This window comes from Peromyscus leucopus, chromosome X (genome assembly GCF_004664715.2).
Source record: "Peromyscus leucopus breed LL Stock chromosome X, UCI_PerLeu_2.1, whole genome shotgun sequence".
NCBI lineage: Eukaryota > Metazoa > Chordata > Mammalia > Rodentia > Cricetidae > Peromyscus > Peromyscus leucopus.
In genome coordinates this window covers 62,994,885-63,019,492 of record NC_051083.1, presented here as the reverse complement: position 1 = coordinate 63,019,492, position 24,608 = coordinate 62,994,885, and the positions used below count along the sequence as shown (strand labels likewise).

Genomic DNA, 24,608 nt, shown 5'->3' with positions numbered 1-24,608 from the left:
TTTCAGAGGCTTCCTTCTTGTCTATAAAAATACACCTTCAATTTGCAGCAGGCAGACATATTTGCAGGCATACACAATATATTAGAACTTAGAGATTTGGGGTGGCTGGGTGACATTGGGGGATGGGGGCTCCAAATCAGGTGGAAATTCTGATGTTTGTGCAAACCATCAGAACCCCATATCAAAGTGAGTGTCTTTCCTCCTTCTCTGGTCAAGGACTAAGGATTTCAGATTAGGCATAACTTGGAAACGTGGCTTCAAAAAGCCTGACCTTGTGCGCAGAGACAATTGTTCTGTTCACTGGCGTAAACTTACTTAAAAGCAGGTAAGAGTGGAAGGACAAAGAGGATGTGTGTCAGTCACTGCAAATTACCAACTCCGCCCACAGACAGGTATTCACTTACAGTTGAGTTAATATGATCGAAAACTTTTGTTATATTATCATTTCAAATGGTAGTAGAACCAGAGTGGTAATCTCACTCAATTGAATTGTGGAAAAAAAAAAAAACAGAGAAAGATGCAGGTACCAATCAAAACATGTGACCATTTAACAAACAATTTTATCTAAATTTGACTTCTCTTTCTTCATTGAAAATTTCCAAATGTTTAGAAAAGATTCTCAAGCAGAAGGCTAAAAATATTGTATCAACTCTGACTGGCCTACTACACAGTCTGTAGGTACAGTTTCTCAGCACTCTTTGTACACTAGAGGAACTGCAGAAGAGGCTAAACCATGCCTTTCATGGAGGCCTTGAGACCTCACAGGATTCAAAATCTCAAGACACTTGTTTTTTGAGACAGGGTTTCTCTGTGTAACAGCCCTGACTGTCCTGGAACTCACTCAGTAGACCAGGCTGGACTCGAACTCAGAGATCTCCCTGCCTCAGCCTCCCAAGTGCTGGGATCAAAGGCGTGCGCCACCACCGCCTGGCTCTCAAGACACTTGAAGGTGGAAATTCTATGTATTTTCAAAGGAGGGAAAAGATACAGAAGGGAAAGGAAATGAGAGCTAACGCAGCCGTAAGATGAGTTGGATGTCAAATATTTTGGGGGGTGGAGTGGAGGATAAATGGAGAACAGTGAATTAAATGGAAAAAATAAAATTCTTGGTCTCAGGTGTAATGTAATCTTGTGGTCTGAACTAATGATATCGATTTTAATCCACTTCATTAGGAAGGGCAATCCTGCCCCACACCTGAAATTTAACATACTCATTTTGGCTCTGCCACAAAACAGCATGTTAAAGGTCTCTACATTCAAAAGGATGCTTGCAAACTTCATATTAAAATCTATGCGGAATTGTTGGCAATACATTAAGAATATTAATACATTCTGTAAACCACGGCATACCACATTTTACATTATGCAAAGAGACAATATTTACAAGTCTTTAGGAGTTTAAATATTTTATCCACTAACATAAGTGACAGTTTAGCAAAGTGCAGGAGGAAACCAGTGCTATTAATTGCATGTTCTTTAAAAGCAGAGTAAAATCATTTCTAAAAGCTACCAAAAGCATATTTGGGTGTGTCCAGTAAGGGATTCCAGAGCATTAAATAGCCTAGAAAATGATGCATATTTAGAAACAGTGAGTGTGAAAATCCTAAGGCAGCATGCTCAGAACAAGGGTTTTGTTTGTTTCTTTACACACCGGCACTGATGTTTTTAGTGTCAACTACATATACTTGTATATGTTTGTGTGTATTTATTTAAAAATTGAGAGTGCAAAACACAAGCCTCATTTAATAACAGAAAAGATGTGCAAATTAAATTGTCTTCTGAAATCAACACAAATCAAAGAATGAGAAGAATATTCTACTGTTGTAAAGAATAAAGTGAACACAGCAAAGGAGACTGTCTCCATTCCAAGATCATCTACAAGGCACTAAGGGTAGGAAATGACAGATAACACAGACATGACCGAACGAAACTCCTCAGTCGGGTCGGAAGATGGGATATTTTGGTAAGAATTCTATTAGTATTACCTGTAAAAATAAAGACAGAAAATATATTAACAAAATAGGTTGCACTTAGTGTACACAAACCTGCAAAGCCTAGTTGATTTCCAAAGGATTGTACTTCCACCCTTAATTACAGGAAGTAAGTGAAATACATGAAACAGGTCTGGCAAAGAATTCAGCACAAGTTGTGACAAACCAGGCCATTCATTTCATAAACGGAACTGGCAGGCAAACCTGCAAGCCAGCACGAACAGCTGTACTGCCTGACTCACAATTCTACTACATTTGTATATCCCTGGACATTTGTATATCCTTTTATTTTCAGCCAAGTAGAAGAGATTAAAACTACTTTATACAGGGCTGGAGAGATCGCTCAGTGGTTGAGAGCACTGACTGCTCTTCCAGAGGACCCTGGTTCAATTCCCAGCACCCACATGGCAGCTCACAACTGTCTGTAACCCCAGTTCTAGGCCTTCTGACACCCTCACGCTCCAGAAATACATGCAGGTAAAACATCAATGAACATTAAAAAAAAAAAAAAAAAAAAAAAAAAAGCCGGGTGGCGGCGGTGGCGGCGCCGCACGCCTTTAATCCCAGCACTCGGGAGGCAGAGGCAGGGGGATCTCTGTGAGTTCGGGGCCAGCCTGGTCTACAGAGCTAGTCCAGGACAGGCTCCAAAGCTACAGAGAAACCCTGTCTCGAAAAACCAAAACCAAAACAAAACAAAACAAAAAAACCCTACTTTATACTACTTTATACAGATTAGGAAAAAAATACCTGTTTTTAGTTTTCAATTAAAGCAGCTAATATTAGTTGAGGATTATTATTTTTTTGTAAGTTGTTTATGAAATAGGAGTTGCCCAAATGGATTGACAAGAAAACAACTGAATTGCAGAAAGGGTCACAAGATTTCTGTTTTTGTGAATTCCTGGCTGGCCTGGAATTCTCTATGTAGATCAAGCTGGCCCCAAACTCCACGGAGAGCTTCCTGCCTCTGTTGGAGGCAGAGCTGGAATTAAAAGCATGAGCCTCTTCTATTATTATGCTATTCTATTACCATCATGACAAAGGCAGTCCCCATGTATCTTAGGCAGGCCTTGACATTACTCTGCAGCCAAGGATGACTTTGAACTTCCCGATTATAGGCAGCCTGCTAAAAGCGGTGCTGGGGACCAAACTGAGGTCTGTAGATGCCAGACAAGCACTTTACCAACTGCACTATATTCTCAGTCCTGGGATAGTTAATGATAAACATTGAAAAATAGAAGGTCCATGATGGTGACTAGATAGATCATATTGTTTGTAAATGGTGTTATGCTTTATGATTCAAGCTGCCTGTTTTCTTTTCTTTTTGAAAAAAAAAAATTTGAGATAGGATCTCATTATGTAGCCCTGGCTAGCCTGAAACAGAGATCCACTTGCCCCTGCCTTCCAAGTGCTGGGATGAGAGGTGTGTGCAATCACACCTAGCGAGATTGCACATTTCCTTTCCTTTCTTTTCTTTCCTTTTCCTTTTTTTCTTTTTTTTTGTTTTTTTTTTTGAGACAAAGTTTTTCCATGTAGCTTTGGTGCCTGTCCTGGATCTTGCTCTATAGACCAGGCTGGCCTTGAACTCACAAGAGATCCGCCTAGCTCTGCCTCCTTGAGTGTTGGGATTAAAGCCGTGTGCCACTGCCACTTGGCAAGATTGTACATTTTCAGTAAAAATTCTTAGCCTATATTCAAATCTATCCTAATAGACTTTATTTATTCAATAGTTTATTCACTCTAAGTTAAATTTCAGCCAAGTTATCAGAGGTTAAGGGCACACAACTATCTGTCCTGAGATCTGATGCCCTCTTGTGGCCTGCAGGGATATGTGCAAGCAGAACACTATAATAAATAAATAAATCTTAAAAAAAAATCAGCCAAGTTAAAGAAAAACCAGATAGCCAGGAGGTGGTGGCGCACACCTTTAATCCCAGCACTCGAGAAGCAGAGGCAGGAGGATCTCTCTGGATTCGAGGCCAGACTGGTCTATAGAGTGAGTTTCAGGACAGCCAGGGCTACCAGTGAAACCCTGTCTCGAAAATCAAACCAAACCAACCAAACAACAGCAAAAACAAACAAACAAACAAACAAACAAACAAACAAACAAACAAACAAGAAAAGCGAGGGATATGGGTCCAGAACTGGAAGTCGGTTCCTATGTAAGGTGTTTTGATAAGCTTGCACCTCAGTGTATTTTGCTAGGCGGCAGCTGCTATCAGTGCTGTATGTTAGGGTGTGTCTGTGCTAACAGACCTGAAGGCTGTACAGCATTACCAGCTGAGCACAGGAGCTGAGACTCTTCTAAGAGGTACATGATCTACTCTAAGCTTTTAACTTTAGGTTGGCCATAAGTCTAAAGAAATGAATGGTGGCTTTTAAGCCCCAACAGACAGCAGTTCCGGCCGAGAAGCTAAGAGGTACCAATAACAGATGACAGACACAGTAAAACATTGCACTGGGGTGAAATCCCAAGAATAGAATTAAAGCAGCTTCATACTTACATACTCCATCATATTGCTACTTTCACATTTCCTTTTAGTCAGCTTCCAGTGCAAAGCCAGCTAAAAAGGTAGAGTTTGGTTAAGAATTTTTCCATCATCTTTGGCTAATTACAATGTACTGCGTTTGAGTGAGTTACTAAAAGTAAAATCTAGACTTCATGACATAAAATGGTACCTCAAATACCTTATCAAGAACATACGCTAATAGCAGGATTAGTTCGTTAGTCCTTTGCATGCTGGGTAATTCACTTAGTGCTTACTTTTTTAATTTGATAATACAAATACACAAATGGGGCACCTATTTGCCTTCAATTTCTTACCTTGTGGTATAATCTGTTATTTTCCCATTCTAGTAACTTCTGAATCGATCTTCTGGTCTAAGAAAAAGGATCAAGATTCCATGAGAAGATAAGCTGAACATTATAAGCTACATGTTTCTTTTTTTTTTTTTGTATTCTTGTAAGACATTACTAATTTTTTTGTTTTTTCTATTACAAATCAGATAAAAAGGCACATACAAAAACTGCCAAAAGCCAAGTAAACACTTTGAGTGACGACTGTATACCTATAAAAGGAGATCTTATCCATCCATCCATCAATCCACTCATCCATCCATCCATCAATCAAATTTTAATTTATGCTTTTCCAAATGAAGCATGCATATGTGGTACATGGCCATGCACTGGATTTCTATGAAAGTTTATCGAGGGTTGGGGATTTAGCTTAGTGGTAGAGAGCTTGCCTAGCAAGCACAAGGCCCTGGGTTCGATCCTCAGCTCCAAAAAAAAAAAAAAAAAAAGGAAAGTTTATCAATAGTGCTAATATAGAACAGCAGCAGTTGGGGGCCTCATACAGATGTTTGTGAACCTTGCTTAGGACTACAGGTGGTTCAGCACAGACTGTTTTCCTAGCAAACAGTGAAGCCTGAGCCGAGAGGCACAGCAAGGCAGGAAACTTTGGATATGGGGTTTCCGCACTCTAATCTGCTCAGTATGCATGCATTTTGTAGGAAGTAAGAAGTTTCTAAAGCTGTTGAAAACATCTTCCTTAGGACTACCAGGCATTTTTGATTCTTACTGAATACTGGAAAAGGTTTCTGATTAACATAAAAGAAGGAAAGGCCCCAGCATTTGGGAGGTGCATTCCTGTGAGATCTGAGCCAGTCAGGTGTCAGTGCCGCACAGTGAGATCCTGCCTCAAAATAAATACAGAAAAAAAGGAAGGAAGGAAGGAAAGAAGGACCCATTTGAATAAAAATTAAGAAAAAAAATCAGTAGAAAGGTGAAAAGATCTGTATTTTGATCATGAAATGAAGCATTATATTGTTGAACTGTCCACACTGCTTCAATTCAATACAGAAATGAGAAAGAAAATCTCAACATTTGTATGGAACTACAAAAGACCCCAAGAGCCAAAAGAATCTTGAGAAAGAACAAAGGTAAAGCTATGTCCTGATGTGAAACTGTAATTGAATGCATAATGAAAATAGTGTGACACTAGTGTGAAAGACAGACATAGAGGGCTGGAGAGATGGCTCAGAGTTAAGAGCGCTCGCTACTTTTTCACAGGACTGGGATTCAGTTTCTAGCATCCATACTGGGAGACTTACAACCATGTGTAATTCTTACTCCAGGGATGTGACACCCTTTTCTGAACTCCATGGGTGCCAGCACACACACACACACACACACACACACACACACACACACACACACACGCAAAAATACACAACACCCCCCCCCCCATAGACATATAGAGCAGCAGTACAGAACAGGGAGCCTAAAAATAAGCCCCAACACCCACACACGATCGAGGAATTTTCAAAAAGGATAGCAAAACACACAATGGGGGAGGATAGTTTCCTGAATGGTGTTGGGAAACCAAGATATATAAAGGTAAGAGTGAAGTTGGCCGCAGCTTATATCACACAAAAATTAACTCAGATGAACTAAAAGCTTAAATATCTGCTCAGAAGCTACAAAACTCCTTTTCAAAAAGATCGTAAGTAATAAGCTCCTTGACACTGCTCTAGGCAATGTTTTAATATTGATCCCCTCCAGAACAAAAAACCAGGCCCAAACAAAACAAAACCAGAAATCCCTAGGCCCTCTCTCAACCCCATCAAAAAACAAAAACCACCACCACCACCACCAACAACAACAAAAAAAAAAACCCCAAAAAAACAAAAACAAACAAAAAAAACCCAAAATATAAAACCCAGACAAGGGGAAAATCAAAAAGAAATAAAAAGGCAACACACACAATGGGAGACCATTATCTGCAAGTCATTTATCTGAATGAATCTCCAGGCATGTAAAGAACTCCCACAACCGAACAGAACCCAACAAAAGCAGCAGCAAGGAAGCGGCCCATCAGCAGAGTGGTCCTACTGGTGGAAGAGAAAAAAACTCCTCCGGCTTTGACTTCAGGTCAGGAGCGGGAGGAAGAAGCCAGCCAGCCATTCTGGAAGTTTATTACCTAGTCCTGGCCCCTCTCCCTCTCTGTCTGCCGATCGGGGAATCTGTCTAATTCCTAGTTCTCAATATGATGACATATGGATGTAAGGGACACCTGGAAGCCACCTTCCTCGTGGGTAGACAGTGTTTGCTGAGAGCAGCAGAATCCTGGAGTAGAAAGGAGGAAGGGTTAAATATGCACACGCCTTTAATCCCAGCATTTGGGAGGCAGAGGCAGGCAGATCTGTGTGAGTTCGAGGCCACCCTGGGCTACAGAGTGAGTTCCAGGACAGTCAGGGCTACATAGTGAGACTCTGTCTCAAAAAAGTAATAAATATGTATAACTATCTAGCTTTCTCAGAGTTAAGTTTTGTTTTACCTGTAGTCACTTCTGCTGTTGTGACACAAGGTGGCGCTCTAAGTCCAGATTAGTTCTTAACTGCTCTAAGTCTCAGCAGTTCTTAACCTATGGGTTGCAACCCCCACATCAGCCATCCTGCATATCAACTATTACATTACGATTCATAAGAGTAGCAAAATTACAGTTATGAAGTAGCAACAAAAATAATGTTATGGTTTAGGATCACTACAGCATGAGGAACTGTATTAAAGGTCACAGCACAAGGAAGGTTGAGAACCATTGGGCCAGGGAGATGGTTTAGTGGTTAATGACATTTGCTGTTTTGTTTTTTTTTTTTTGAAACAGGGTCAATTTTGTGTTTTGCCTGTTGTCACTTCTGCCTCTGTGACACAAGATGGCAGTCTAAGTCCAGGTTTCTGCTACAGTCTCAGCACTTCTCAACCTATGGGTCTAGACACCCCCCCCCCCTCTTTTTTGAGACAGGGTCTCACTATACAGCCCTTGCTGTTCTGGTAACTCACTGTGTAGACCAGGCCAGCCTCGAACTCACAGGGGCTTTGAACTCAGAGACCCACCTACTGCTGCCTCCTGAGTGCTGGGATTAAAGGCGTGTATGAAGCCTGGCCAAATTTGCTACTCTTGCAGAGGATCCAGGTTTGGTTCCCAGCACCCGAGTGGCAGCTCAGTTATCTGTAACTCTAGTTTCAGGGGATCCAATGCCCTTTTCTGGCCTCCATGAACAACTGGTACACAAGTGGTCCACATCCATACATACAGGCAAAACACGTATACACATAAAAATAGATAAAATAGCCGGGTGTTGGTGGCACACGCCTTTAATCCCAGCACTCGGGAGGCAGAGGCAGGTGGATCTCTGTGAGTTCAAGGCCAGCCTGGAATACCAAGTGAGTCCCAGGAAAGGCCCAAAGCTACACAGAGAAACCCTGTCTTGAAAAACCAAAAAAAAAAAAAAAAAAAAGATAAAATAAGAAATTAATGAATAATCTTCTACATAGACATCATTTGACCTAGATGGATTCACTGCTGAATTCTATGAAATTAAGGAAGAAATTAGCATTTCTCTGTAATATCATCCAAAAGACAGGAGCAGAGCAAATATTTCCTAACTTAAGTCTATAGAGCCATTATTTCCATAGTACTCAAACCAAATAAAGATGCTATACAAACATATACCTATAGGCTAGCTAGTATTTCTTTATAAACAAAGTCACAATAATCCCAAATTAAACATTACAAGTACAGTAAGGTATTATCACAGCCTAGTGGGATTTGAAAATCAATCAATCATGTTAGCAAATGTTAAGAAGAAAAATCACGTGATCATATACCAATACATTCAGGAAAGGCTTTTGACAAAATAAAAAACAGAGTGGAGTAGAATAGAAAGGAATTGCTTCAACTTGATAAATAATATCTACAAAAAGTACAGCTAAGTTTATAGCTAAGATCACCTATGAAACAGCTGAGGTCCATTGCTGTGGGATGGTCTGTATGTCAAATTACTCTGATTGGTCAATAAGTAAAACACTGATTGCCAGTGGCTAGGCAGGAAATATAGGCGGGACTAACAGAGAGGAGAAAAAAAAGAACAGGAAGGCAGAAGGAGACACTGCCAGCTACTGCCACGACAAGAAGCATGTAAAGACGCTGGTAAGGTATAGATTTATGGAAATGGATTAATTTAAGCTATAAGAACAGTTAGCAAGAAGCCTGCCACGGCCATACAGTTTGTAAGCAATATAAGTCTCTGTGTTTACTTGGTTGGGTCTGAGCGGCTGTGGGACTGGCAGGTGACAGAGATTTGTCCTGACTGTGGGCAAGGCAGGAAAACTCTAGCTACACTCCATAACCAATATTCCTATTAAAAATCACAGTGAGGCCAGGCAGTGATGGTGCACGCCTTTAATCCCAGCACTTGGGAGGCAGAGCCAGGAGGATCTCTGTGAGTTCGAGGCCAGCCTGGTCTATAGAGTGAGATCCAGGACAGGCACCAAAGCTACACAGAGAAACCCTGTCTCGAAACACCAAAAAAAAAAAAAAAAAAAAAAAAAAAAAATCACAGTGAGCCGGGTGGTGGTGGTGGTGCACAACTTTAATCCCAGCACTGGGGAGGCAGAGGCAGGAGGATCTCTGTGAGTTTGAGGCCAACCTGGTCTGCAGAGTGAGTTCCAGGACAGCCAGGGACACACAGAGAAACCCTGTCTCAAAAAACCAAAAACCAGAACCAAAAACTAAACAAACAAAAAATCACAGTGGTTGTCATAGCTAATGTGATAGGATAAGAAAGGCAGAAAGAATGGGGATGTGTATTTGGCTGCTCACAGTCCTGTATCAGTTTACCATAGAGCCAGTGGCTTACGAAAAGCAGACATTACTCCTCAGAGTTATGGTGGCTGGAGCATCCAAGATCATATTGCCTGAAGACTCAGGGTCACGTGAGGGACCAATTCTTAGCTCATGCATAGCCATCTTCTTGCTGTGTCATTCTTTTTGGCAGTAGGGTGAGACAGCTCTCCAGAGTTTCTTTGATAAGGGCATTAATTCTATTCCTAGGGCCCTGTCTTATGACGTAATCACTTCCCCAAAACCCGACCTCTCAATACCATCACATGATGACTAGCTTTCGACAGAGGAATTCTGGGAGATGCAAACATTTAGGCTGTACCATTTTGCCCTCCCCTGTCCCCAAATTCATGTCCTGTTATGCAGAATGCATTCATTCCATCCAGGAGCCGCCATTCCAGCACCAACTCAAGTGGAATTTGAAATTACAAACATAATACTGTTTCCTTGAGTATCCCACAAATAGAAATACTAAAGTAGAAATTTACTAAAATATAAAGGAAACTACAAACTCTGAGGAAATAAAAGACTATCCAAATAAATGAGATAGTCCATGAACACAGATAACTAGACTCAATATTGTCAAAATGTCCAATTTTCCCAAATTAATCTACATATTTAATGTACTTTCAAAGTCCCAGGAAGTTTTCATGAGAATATAAACAAACTGATTCTAGAGTTTATATACAAAAAGGTAAACATCCAGAGTAATCAACAAAACACTACAGGAGAACAAAGTCAGAGAATGGATACTACCTGGCCTGAAGACTTAGTATAAAAGGTACATTTAAAAAATTATTTATTCATGTATTTTATGTATATATGAGTGTTCTGTTTGCATGTACATCTGCACACCAGAAGAGAGCATCCGATCCCATTATAGATGGTTGTGAGCCACCATGTTGCCATTGCTGGGAATTGAACTCAGGACCTTTGGAAGAGCAGCCAGTGCTCTTAAATGCTGAGCCATCTTCTCCAGTCCCATAAAAGCACATTAATTGAGCAATGTGCTACTGATAAAAACAAAACAAGAAAAACACGATTACAGCATTAATGGGACTGATTAGAGGTAGAAGAAATAGATGCACATAAATCTACAGCCATCTGAGTTTTGACAAGTGATGAAAGACATTTTATTGAAGACAGGATAGTATAGTCTTTTTATACATAGTTCTTGAACAAGTGCACATTCACATATAAAAATGAATCTGTTCAAAGATCATGGACATAAATGTAAACTGCAAAACTATAAAACTCTTATACTATAACCTAAAACAAAATCAAGGTGACTTTAGATTTAGCAATGGATTCTTAGATACTCAACTAAAAGGAAGATATAGGAGAAACAAAAAAATCTATTATGTTGAAATCAATAAAATTTGAAAATTCTGGTATAATTGTGGTAATATTGTGTTCTCCAAAATATTGTGCACCCTAATAAACTTATCTGGGGTCAGAAAACAGAACAGCCACTAGATAGACACAGAGGCCAGAAAATAGAGGCACACACACCTTTAATCCTAGCATTCTGGAGGCAGAGATCCATCCAGAGCTCTGTGAGTTCAAAGCCACACTGGAAACAGTCAGGCATGGTGACACACACCTTTAATCCCAGAAAGTGAGCCTTTAATCCCAGGGAGTGAGGCAGAAAGCAGAAAGGTATATAAGGTGTGAAAACCAGGAACTAGAGCTGGTTAAGCTTCAGGCTTTTGAGAAGCAGTTCAGCTGAGATCCATTCAGATGAGGACTCAGAAGCTTCCAGTCTGAGGAAACAGGATCAGCTAAGGAATTGGCAAGGTGAGGTGGCTGTGCCTTGTTCTGCTTCTCTGATCTTTTAGTGTTCAACCCAATACCTGGCTCCGGGTTTGTTCTTATTAATAAGACCTTCTAATAATTGTGCTACATCTGGCACATCTGGCACCTAACTTGTCAGGTTCTCAAAAAAGCTACTTGCCTGTGGCCTTGTGGGCCCAAGTTCAGGTTCAGTTCAGGGTACCCGAACTACCCTCAGCCAGTTGTGGTGGAGCATGCTTGTTGGATTTGCTGAAGGAGGGAGAGGCAGGAAGATCCTGAGTTTGAGGCCAGCCTAGGAGGCTTGCTAAAGAGAAGTTTCGGCCAGGGTCGAGCCCCAAAGGTGACGGCAGGACCATGGAGGCAGTGGCTGCTGCTCCGAGTTGCTGGCTCCTTCTCATCCTGTTGGTGACTGCGGTGATGCTGCTACCTGGGACAAAGGGTTTACCACTGCTTGTTCAGAGAAGAATTGCCAGGACCATCGTGTTACCAGAAAGCATCCACAAAGGTCAGTTTGGAAAAGTTTGGCAAGACAAATGGTGGGGAGAAATTGCTGTGAAGATATTCTCTTTTTTATTTTTTATTTATTTTTATTTATTTTTTTTTGTTTGTTTTTTCGAGACAGGGTTTCTCTGTGTAGCTTTGTGCTTTTTCTGGAACTCATTTGGTAGCCCAGGTTGGCCTCGAACTCACAGAGATCCGCCTGGCTCTGCCTCCCGAGTGCTGGGATTAAAGGCGTGCGCCACCACCGCCCGGCTGAAGATATTCTCTTCTAGAGAAGAACATTCATGGTTTTGAAAGACAGACATTTATCAGACTGTGATTGCTCCAAACCACAGAGAAGGCACCAAAAAAAAAAAAAAATTTAAAAAAAATTCTGCAGGGAACCATGGCCACGCCTAACAGGAACTTTGAAATCTTCAAAATGATGATGGGACCTCACAACGATGATTCCACAAGGACTATGATAAAGCCACTAATCTGATTAACACCACGGAAAGATTGGCTTTGGACTACAAACTGTTCAGGACAATTTCAAGATGGCTAGCTGAGATGATCCAGATTCATAGACTACTCGAACAAGGACTTGAGACAAGCCCTACAATTTCCCATTATGCAGAGACTGGACAAATGATACAACTACTTCTCCCAGGACTTGACAATTAGCCCAAAATCTTTCTTTTCAGGATCCCCTAAAGATGTCTTCACCCCCAGAAAGCAGGAAGTAATTTTAAGAAAACTACGCCCATATTCCCAAGAGGTGGGGTGGGTGTTTTTTGGTCATTTAATGACTTATGGATAATTGTTATTGTTTATGATGGTTGGTTACAAGTTGTTAATTGTTAATGGTCAGGAAAAAAGCTGAACAAGGATATTAGATTCAGAGTTTCTGTTAAAAAAAAAGAAAGAAGAGAATATAGATATGAGGTAGATCATTGAATCTACTCTGAGAAAAAAAGATAAAGAAATAATAGGATAAATGATTATCATTGAATCTACTCTAAAAAGAAAAAAGGGAAGATATAAAAATGACAAAAGGTAGATTATTGAATCTATTATGAAAAGATAAAAGAGAGAATATGGATATGATGAGATAAAAAGGTCAATTATTGAATCTACTTTTAAAAAGGAACTACCTATTTTAAATAGTAATGATTTTTTTTTTTTTTTTGGTTTTTCGAGACAGGGTTTCTCTGTGTAGCTTTGTGCCTTTCCTGGATCTCGATCTGCAGACCAGGCTGGCCTTGAACTCACAAAGTTCACTGCCTCCCGAGTGCTGGGATTGAAGGCCTGCGCCACCACCGCCTGGCTCTTTCTTTTCCTTCCTTCCTTCCTTCCTTCCTTCCTTCCTTCCTTCCTTCCTTCCTTCTTCCTTCCTTCCTTCCCTCCCTCTTCTCTCTCTCTCTCTCTCTCTCTCACACACACACACACACACACACACACACACACACACACACACACATATATAAAGTTGAACAGTATTAAAAGAAAAACAATTAAAATTGGACATAGCTCCCTCAGCCCCTGTCTTGGTAGAAAATGACGTCCCTTTGAAAATGGATGGGTGAGCATACTCTGAGCAGACTCTGGAAGGTGTGTAGTCTTTTTTTCTTCTTCTGGAGACATCCCATAACTGAGCTATTAAAAATGGGGATAGCTGGGCATGGTGGCACATGCTTTTAATCCTAACATTTGGGAGGCAGAGACAGGTCAATCTCTGTCTGTGAGTTAGAGACCAGCCTAGTCTACAAAGTGAGATAAAAACAAAAAGCCCAAACTATAAAACCCCCAAATTAAAAAACACTACCACCACCACCACCAAATTCCCAAACAGACAGATATTATGAATAGAACCCTCTTCAAAGAAGATACATAAACGGCAAGTAAGCACACACACACACACACACAAATCTGCTCAATGTCATATGCTCTGTAGAACTGGAAATCAGACCAATTGTGAACTATCATTGAACATGTGTTAGAATGACCAAAATCTAAAATACTGACACCACCAAATGCTGGGGATGATGATGTGGAGAAAGAAAAGTTGTATTCACTGCTTGTAGGAACGCAGAATGGATTGATACTATGGAAGGCAGTTTGGCAGTTTCCTTCAAAGCTAAACATACTCCTACTGAATGATCAGTGTCACCCCTCTTGGTACTTATTCAAATGAGTTTCAAAGATCTGCTCACTCACCTTTATGATTGCCAAGTCTTTTTTTTTTTTCCTCCAGAGCTGAGGACCAAACCCACTGAGCTAAATCCCCAACCCCGATTGCCAAGTCTTGAAGAAACTAAAACGACCTTCAATAGGATAAACAAAGCATGGTATACTTAAACTGAGTGATATCATCCAGTGACCACCAAGGATAGATCTGGTGAAATGAGCTACTAAGCCAAAAAAAAAAAAAAAAGTTAAAGAACTTTAAATATATACTGGTTAAGTGGAGGAAGCTAGTATAAAAAGACTATCTGAAATAACTTTAAGCATATGTTTCTAGAAGAAACAGAAACATTAGAGACAAAAATTCAGTGACTGCACAGGATTTGGAAGTGGGAGAGAGGTAGGAACAGGTATAGTACAGTAGATACTTAGGACAGTGAAACTACTATTCTGTATGACACTGTGATGACAGAATAATTAGCTGTCAAAACCCATAAAATGTAGACTACAGAATGAACCCTAATGGAGACCATGAACTTGACTTAATTATAATGTAGCAACACTGGCTCATCAATTATAAAAATGGCATTACACTAACACAAGATGCCAACAGTAGGGGATAACAGGTTTATGGGACTTCTGTATTTTTGCTCATTTTATTCCATAAACCTAATATTGCTTAAGAAATATACTAACTGGGTTGGATATATAATAACTCTAACTAACTATATATAATAAATATACTAACTCTTAACTCAGTGGTTAAGAGTGCTTGTAGCTCTTCCATAGGATCTGATTTTGACTCCCAGCACCCATATCTCAAAGCTCAGCACTGCCTATAACTAGCTCCAGGGGGATCTGATGCTTCCGGGCTGTGTGGGTTCCTGTATTCATGTGTATACTAACTGCCCTGCATGTAATTAAACATGAAATAAATCTAGAAAATAAATGCTAGTAAAAATCAAACACACACAATAAAAACTGACATTATCTACTGTGTAAAGACTTATAAGACAGGCTAAGGATTTTAAGTTTTTAATTTTTATTTTCTGTGTATGAGTGTTTTGCTTGCATGAATACATATGTACCATAGTTGTGTCTGGTGCCTAAGAAGGACAGAAGAGGGTGTCAGACCTTCTAGAACTGGAGTTATAGAACATGGAAGATTGTGAGCTGTCATGTGGGTGCTGGGAACTGAACCTGGGTCCTCTACAAGAGCAAATACTCTTAAGCACTGAGCCATCTCTCCAGCCCCACTTAGGAAGCTTATAAAGCCTAAACCAAGTGACAGTACACATTAATTTGAATTTATTAAGAAGAACAGAGAACTCTTATGCTGTGGGATGTCCCACTGTCCAGGAAGCAGCATGTAATGGCACACAAGTAAAGCCATGGAACACGTGGTGACATATAGATTAACAGAAATGGGCTGAGTTTAAGTGAAAGAGCTAGTCAGTAATAAGCCTGAGCTAATGGCCATACAGTTTGTAAATAATATAAGCCTCTGTGTGTTTACTTCGGTCTTAGCGGCTGCGGGACTGGTGGGTGAGAGAGATTTGACTGCAGGCCAGGACACAGGAAAATTTCAGCTACACTCTTAAGAGGCCGAATGAATTCTAAGTACACTCTTAAGAGGCCAAATGAATTCTAAGTAAAAAGGCAATGTGTAATAAAACTAATACAAGACAAAAACATAAACTTGAATGCAGCTAGAGAGAAGTAATCTGTTTCAAGGGAGCTGCCATGAGATGAACAACTCATTTCACATCAGAGGCCAGGAAGGTCAGAGGCACTGGGCTGATATATCTTAAGTGCTGAAAGAAAAATTGTCAACCCAAAATTCTATGTCTAAAAGAAAATTATCTTTTCACAAAAGGGAGAAATTTAAAAAATCCCCAGACAAACAGGGATGAGGGAGCTCATTATCATATGAACGGCATGCCTGTTAAGAGATTCTAAAGGGAGTCCTTTAAGTTAAAATGAAATGATACCACCAATAAAATACCAAGGCTATGAATACATATTTAAAAAAAAACAGTTCTGTTGCATTTTAGTTGGTAACTTCTCTTTGGATTTAGAAGATGAATCATAAAATGAAAATTATCTATCTGTATTAATGGGCCCATAATACTCAAGATGTAACCTGGGACAATAACAACATAAAGGCAGAGGTGAGGACATACATAGGAGCAGAGTCTGTGAACTATTAAAGCTAAACGGTATTTAGTCAAACTAGTGTGTTAAAAGGTTGGCATGTAAAAGGACGTTTCCTGTCCTGACTGCCTGTTCCTAAATACCTGGTAGCTGCTTCCCAAATTACCCATACAGAGGCTTATATTAATTGTAAACGCTCAGCTGATAGCTTAGGCATGTTACTAACTAGCTCTTACAACTTAAATTAATCCTTTTCTATTAATCTATGTATTGCCACATGGCTTGTGGCTTTATTCCTCTAGCACGTCTTGTTTTCTGGGCAGCTGGCTGGTGTCCCCCCCACCATTCTGCCCTCCTTCTTGCCATTATTCTCAGTTTGGCTTTTCCACCTAACTTCCTGCCCAGCTACCAGCCTGTCATCTTTTTATTAATCAGTGAGAGTAATACATATTCATAGTGTAGATAAGGATTGTTCCACAGCATTGGGGTTAATTGGAACCAATAAGAAAATAACAAAAAATATACACAAAAAGAAATCAGAAGATACATGGTTGTTGAATGTGAAATGAACCTGTAGGCTCATGTGTTTGAACCCTTGATCCCCAGCTAATGTTGCTGTCTTGAGAGGTTGTGGAACCTTTGGGGAAAGAGGTGGGTCACTAAGGTAGGCCTTCGAAGGGTCTAGCCTGGTCATACTTCTGACCTGAGTTCTCTACTTCCTGATCAACCATGCTATGAATGAGCTGCAAATTCTCCTCCTCTTCCTCCTCCTCCTCCTCCTTTTTCTGAGTTAGGGTTTCTTTGTGTAACAATTCTGGCTGTCCTAGAACTCACTTTGCAGACCAGGCTGGCCTCAAACTCACTGAGATCCACCTGCCTCTGCCTCCTGAGTGCTTTGGATTAAAGGTGCCACACTGTCTGGCTCAACCTGCAAATTCTTGATGCCATGGACAGAGTTGCAACACCATGTCATCCCTGACTCGATGGACTATATTCTTTGAACTCATGAGCCAAAATAAATCCTTCCTTCCTTCTTTAAGTTGCCTTTGTCAGGTATTTTATCACAGAACATGAAAATTAAACCAAACAATACTTCACAACAAAAATCAGTTATATGTAAGATAAGGAGCTGCAATAAGATTACTTCTGCTGCAATAAAACACCATGACCAAGGCAAATTAAAGAAGAGTTTATTTGGGCTTACAGTTCCAGAAGGTTAGACTCAATGATGGCAAAGGGAAAGCATGGTGGCAGGTGCAAGAAGCTGAGGGCTGACATCTTGACCCATAAGCGCAGAGTAGAGAACTGGGAATGAAACGTCAAAGCCCACCCACAGTGACATACTTCCTTCAGCAAGGCCACACTGCTGGGGATGTCTTTCTTCATGCTGTGAATGTGTTGCTCTGATTTGGTTGATAAATAAAATGCTGATTGGCCAGTAGCCAGGCTGGAAGTATAGTATAAGTGGGATAAGCAGAGAGGAGAATTTTGGGAACAGGAAGGCTAAGTCAGGAGTCACCAGCCAGACACAGAGGAAGCAAGATGTGAAGGCAGTACTGAGAAAAGGTACCAAGCCATATGGCTAAACATAAATAAGAATTATGGGTTAATTTAAATGTAAGAACTAGTCAATAGTTAGCCGGAGCTAATACCCAAGCAGTTTTAATTAATATAAGCCTTTGTGTGTTTACTTGGGTCCAAGCGGCTGCAGGGCCATGGAAGCCAGGCAGGACCAGGAAAACTTCAGCTACACCACACCTCCTAAACTTATTCAAACAGTGCCACCAACTGGGGTCAAAGTACTCAAACATCTGATCTTACGGAGGATATTATCATTCAAACCACCACTGGAGGTAACAGAGGAATTGAGTGACAATACAAGTATGACAGATAAAAAACAAATAGCAAAATTGAAAAAGGAGATCTTTATAAGCTGAATTCTATTCTCTGAAAATTCATGAAGTCTCAACCCCCGGTATCTTGTAAAGCAATTGTATGTGGAGATAGGGAATTAAAGGATGTAGTTCAGTTCAAATGAGGTCTTATTGGTGTGGTATAATATAATGATTGGTTTGCCTTGTTGTTGTTGAGACAGGGTACCAGGTTAGCATCAAATTAGATAGGTAGCTGAAGCTGGCCTTGAACTCCTGATCCTCCCGCCTCTACCTCTTGAGTGCTGAGATTACAGGTATGAGGCACCATACCTGGTTATGATTGGAATTCTTTTTTTTTTTAATGCTGAATGCCATTTATTGAAGGAGGGAGGAGGTCTTAAATACAGGCTTACAGTACAATGGGAGAACCCCGGAGGGCAGAAGTTTGCTACCGATGTTTTACAATCTTGCATCTAAGCTGTTAATGCCCATTATGCAGGATACACAGACAAGGAACTTCCCTTAAGCATTCAGGAGGGTGGAACCTGGGAGGGAATTAGCATAAGGAGGATATCAAGGTCAAGGTCAGCAAGCAAGACAACAGTTACCCAAAATGGGGGCCAGGGACCTACAGGTCCCCCTTTTACTAAAAAATGAGATTCTGACTTAGGTTGTGTGGGATGTCAGCAGGTAACCTTACCCGTCATGGAGACACCTGCCCAGGCCACATAGGCTCTCTGTCTTAGGTTGGTGAGCGCCCCCCAGACATTACCTGTCTCTGAATACTCATTATCATACAGGCTCAATTGTGTGTGAACTGCAGAGTTAACTGCTGCCAAAGATCTTAAAGTGGCGCTGGGCTTGCAATCTGTGTGTTCGACACAGAAAAGACCAACAGAAGTCCTAACCCACCCATAGCCAGTAGGCTAGAGGCAACTGAGCCATTCCCTTCCTTAATGAGCCTTACTGCAAATTGGAGTCCTTGTAAGATGGTATCCCAAAAGCAAATGGAACTTGAGTTTATAAATTTATTGACTGGGATTCTTATAGGAAGAAGAGATTAAGAATCAGACATGCACAGACAGACATGTGAATATGCAGGGACAAGACTGTAATTAACTGCTCAAAAGACTCAGAAAAACAATCCTTTTGGAGACATTTTTTTAAAATCAAGAGATAGGGTCTCACTCATTATGTAGACCTGGTTAGCCATAAAACTTTATGCAGCCCTTGAAATTCATAGAAATATGCCTGCTTCAGCCTCCCAAATGCTGAGATTAAAGGTGTGCTCCATCATGCACAGATGTTGGAGACATCTTCATCTTGGGCTCCTAGAATCCAGAACTATGAGGAAATACATTTCAGTTGTTTAAGTCATCTTGTCTGTGATATTTTGTTACCAAAGCATCAATACATTAATACATTGTCATTAGTTACCTTAAAAGTAAACAGATTAAATTCTCAATGAAAATGAAGAGATTTTCAGAATGGATTAAAGGTATGACCTGTCTATATATTGTCTACATGACACTAAATTTAGATCTAGAGAGACAAATAGATTGAAAGTAAAAGGACAAGGGCTGGAGAGATGGCCCAGAAGTTAAGAGCACTTGCTGTTCTTGCAGAGAACCTGAGTTCAGTTCTCAGCATCCATATGGCAGCTCACAACCACCTATAACTCCAGTTCCAGGACATCCAATACCTTCTGAAGGCACAGTAGACTTTGAGTAAAAGGAAAAGAACAACATACAAATGAAAAAAAAAGATAGACAATACATATATACACACACATGAATTAAACTGTTCAGACAGTGTAACAAAACTGCATACACTGGTTTAAATTTGTATAGCTGCCCAGGTTAGTGTTTTTATGGGATTCCTGAGTGAGTGAATGAGTGGGTCTCTGATTCTTGTGCCTTCTCTTGGCCTCTTTTCCTTCTGTTGGTTTGTCTTGTCCAACTTCAATGTGATAGTTTTTGTTCTATCTTATTTTATTATGTTTTGTTATCTCTTAGAAGCCTGTTCTTTTCTAATGAGAAACAGAAAAGGGAGTGGATCCGGATGGGAGGGGAGGTAGAGAGGAACTATGAGGGGTAAAGGGAGGGGAAATCATAATCAGGATATATTATGCAACAAAAAGAATACAGTATCTATTTTCAGTAAAAGGAAAAAAAAACCCAGAAATTTGTATCTCCCAGTTCTGGAGGCTTGAAATCTATGATCAAGAAGTCAGCATGGTTGAGTTCTGGTGAGGGGCTTCTTGCTAGAGTTCTGAGAGCTTGCTTTATATGTCTCTTCATATCAGAAGGAGAGACAGAGATGGAGAGGCAAAGTGGGTGGAGGATGGGGAGAGAGAACTCTTTGGTCTTTTCATATAAGGGCAATAATCTCATAAAGACTCTATCCTTCGGGGTTAGGACTTCAACATAATGAATTTGGTGAAGACATAAACGTTCAATCACTAATAATGTAAGCTGATAAATCAGAGACTAAATCTATCAAGAAGACTTAACTATTATGAACATACATACAATAAAAAAAATTAAAAAGAATGTTTAAAAATTGACTAAGGTGAGAATTAGGTAATTCTAGAACAATAGTGACTTTGATATCCTACTTTCAATAATGGACAAAACAACTATGCAGCTCAACAAAGAAATTCACAAAGGAAGAAATTAAACACCATATCCTGAAGCAATGAATAGTCCAAAGAACCCACAAGCAAAGCAGAAAATAGTGAATGAAAACAAACTACTACATGCTAAACTTAGAGGCTGCAACTAAAGCAATGCTTAGAGGGAAAAGGAACTATACATGATGGTAGGAATAAAGAAGGCTAGTCTCAAATCAATAACCTAATTCATACCTTAAGGAATTAGAAAAGCGAGCAACTTAAATCCAAAGGCATTGGAAGAAAGACAAAAAGAAAAAAAGAGTAGGAACAAAACAAAACACCAAAAGATCCTGTCTTTGAACATACTGACAAATATGCTAAACATCTAGTGACATGAGAAGACTCAAATGATTGAGCCAGGAATTTTACGATCAACCTTATAGGAATGAGGATCAGGGGAGGATACAAGAAGAATGCTATGCAGATCACCTATATAACCTAGACAAAGAGAACACATTCCTAAAATTGACTCCATTGGGGAGGGACTGGGAGAGGAGGGAGGGAAACTTTGGTTGAGATGTTAAAAAAAATAATTAAAAAATACAAAATCTGAATAAGCCTGAGTAAATCTGACTAAGCCAAGTCAAGAGAGTGCATGCAAATCAAACTGTTGCCAACACAGTAAGTCCCAGGCTTTCATAGTACAGTCTCCCAAGTATATTTCAGAATTAATATTAATTCTTTTAAAACTGAAAGATAAAGAGGAGGGAGCACTTCTTAACTTCCTGGGGTGATGAGAAATGGAGAAGGACTGCTTAATGGGCATGGGGTTTTTCCTTGGAGATGATAAAAAAGTTCTGGAACTGCAGAATGGTGATTGATGGCTATATGACAGTGTTAATAGTTTTTTTTTTTTTTTTGCTTTTCGAGACAGGGTTTCTCTGTGTAGCTTTGCACCTTTCTGAGCTCACTTGGTAGCCAGGCTGCCTCGAACTCACAGAGATCCGCTGCTCTGCTCCGAGTGCTAGGATTAAAGGCGTGCGCCACCAACTCCCGCTTTTTTTTGTTTTGTTTTGTTTTGTTTTCTTTTTGGAAATTATCTTTTTTTTTTTTTGTTTTTTTGAGACAGGGTTTCTCTGTGTAGCTTTGTGCTTTCTGGAGCTCACTTGTAGCCAGCTGCTCGAACTCACAGAGATCCGCCTGTCAGCTCCAATGCTGGATTAAAGCATGCGCCACACGCTGCCTGTTAATAGTTTTAATGCCATTGAATTATATACTTGAAAGTCACTTCACAGGCAAGTTTTGTATGTGTTTCTACCCAATAAAAGCAATTATTCTTGGTTTCAAAGGCAGCCATGAAGAAATATGTAGGAATATAAAGGAAATATAAATTTATAAAGTAAAAATATATTTATAATATAAAGTACAATATGGCTGAGAGATGTCAGAGTTAAGAAACTGACTGCTCTTCAGAGTCTGAGTTCAATTCCAGCAACCACATGTTTCACAACACATCTGTAATAAAATCTAGTGCCTCCTGCTGCAGCATACATGCAGCAGAAACTGTATACATAATAAATAAATAAATCTTAAAAAAAAAAACCAAAAAACTACGGCCGGGCGGTGGTGGCGCAAGCCTTTAATCCTAGCACTCGGAGCAGAGCAGTGATCTCTGTGAGATCGAGCAGCTGGCTACAAGTGAGTTCAGGAAAGGCAAGCTACAGAGAAACCCTGTCTCGAAAAACCAAAAAAAAAAAAAAGTACAATAAAAAAATTTATACTATAAATATAATTTTATATTTATGAAAAATATAAATACAAAAAATGTAAAATAATGTAAAGGAAACATGAGAGGGAAAGTAGATTGAAACTTGTTTGGGATTGGGAGGGGACTGGGGAGAAATCTGTACTCACTACAAATGATCCCAAGATTTCCTTTTAAAATGAAGAAAATGTTCTAAAGTTAGACTGTGTAGCAATGGTCACACAAGCACTACTTGTAAATATACTAAAACTAAATGATTCATCTTTTAAAAAAGATTTATTTATGTGTTTAACATATATGAGTGCTCTGTGTGCATGTTGCACACTAGAAGAGGGCATCAGATCCCATTGCAGATGGTTGTGAGCCACCACGTTGGTGCTGGGAATTGAACCCAGCTCCTCTGGAAGAGCAGCCAGTGCTCTTAACTGCTAAGCACTCTCTCCAGCCACATGGTTCATCTTCTTAATATGAGTAAGTTTCATGATATGTAAATTCTTTGTCAAAAAGGTATTTGAAAAATTACTGGATGGGTGACTCTCCGACTGACTGTGTATCAAGTTAGCTCAGTATTAACTACTGTACTCTGGAAAGCAGATGAAAATCTTACACACAGCTGAGCATGGTAGTGTACGCCTTTAATGCCAGCACTCAAGAATCAAAGACAAGTAGATCTCTGTGAATTTGAGGTGAGCCTGGTCTCCATAGTGAGTTCTAGGACAGTCAGGGCTAGACAGTAAGACTCCATCTCAAAAAAGAAAGAAAAGAAAATCTTATGGAGTACAGCTGTTAGCCAGTAAAGCTGACCAAAAAGCACACTCATTAACCCTTCATATTATTTATATGTTATAAACACAATTATTTTCTTATATATGACTATAGGCAAATGATTCAAGTTCAGCAGAAGATAAAAGATAAGTGGTTGGACCTATGGATGTTAACTTAGTTGCTATAGCGCTTGCCCAACATGCACTTAAAAGCCCAGGGTTCCATTCCCAGCACTATATACACTAGGCCTAGTAGTACTATAGTAGCCTATAATCTTAGCATTCAGGAGGTGGATGCAGGATCACAAGTTCAAGGCCATCCTCAACTACATAGTCAGTTCAAGGCCAGCCTGGGATAGGGACACAGTCTCAAAAAACACCCCCAAAAGCTTCAAAGGCAGGTTACATCTCAGTTATAGCATTGTACAGAATAGCTTCATGCGTTTTTTGCATAAGAGCACACATGTACTCTGTGAAAAACACAAGATGCTTGAATACAAATTGCAGGTAGAACTATTTGTCTTTCCCAACAAAGCCAAATTCCTTTTCTATATGACATGATGTATGGGTAGGGCTTTCGTTTTTACTCTCTGTTTAAATACTTAAATAAAACCCCACAGACACAGAATCAAGTATGATGGTAATTACAAGCTCTACCTCATAAAACATCATCATATTTGCATTATGAGAATAGATCCTCCCTTCGAAATAGCCCTCTCAATTTATCAAGGCTCAAAGTAAAAAACAGGAAAGGTTTAAAGTAATTTCATATGTAAGGGTGGTGACATGAGCAGGTCTCAAAGCGAACGTGAAACCATAGCTGCTTCCGTGCGTGGTTCATGTAAGAGGGGGTAAGTCGAAACTCACTGGACCCACGTACCTTCGTGGCTACAGTGGACTCTCTCTCAAGTCCAGTCTTCTCAGGTCTCTAGCTTAAAAGGAGAAACTGGCTGGATAGCACAAATTTTCTTTTAAAACTAGTTAATTAATTAATGAGGTGCCAGGGGTACAATCCAAAACTTCACACACTCTAGGCAAGGGCTGTCTCACTGGTCTATATCTCTAGTTTCAGTATTTTACTTTTTAAATGCTGAGAATTATTCTAAATGTTCAACAATATAGAGGAGTGGTTTGGCTCTTGGGGTAATGGTCTGCAAATATACACTAAAGGATCTTTTTAGACAGGGTCTCATGTAGCCTAGCCTGGCCTCAAATGTACTATGTAGCCAAGGATAGCCTTCAACTTCACTCAGCTTTCGCTCAAGTGCTGGGGTTAGACATGTGTTACCAGGCCTGGTTTATGTGG

At 40.0% G+C, this 24,608-nt stretch overlaps 1 protein-coding gene across 1 annotated transcript in view; it reads right to left on the bottom strand.

Moving 5' to 3' along the window:
- Positions 1-1,725: 1,725 nt before the first annotated feature.
- The window catches only part of Chic1 (cysteine rich hydrophobic domain 1), a 43,496-nt gene continuing 20,613 nt past the window's right edge, over positions 1,726-24,608 (bottom strand). The window contains exons 4-6 of the mRNA XM_028891962.2: positions 4,813-4,869; positions 4,493-4,552; positions 1,726-1,985 (exon numbers count right to left, since the gene is read on the bottom strand). Coding sequence (XP_028747795.1) covers positions 1,935-1,985; positions 4,493-4,552; positions 4,813-4,869 — 168 coding nt within the window. The 3' untranslated portion in view covers positions 1,726-1,934. The remainder of the gene's footprint in view (positions 1,986-4,492; positions 4,553-4,812; positions 4,870-24,608) is intronic.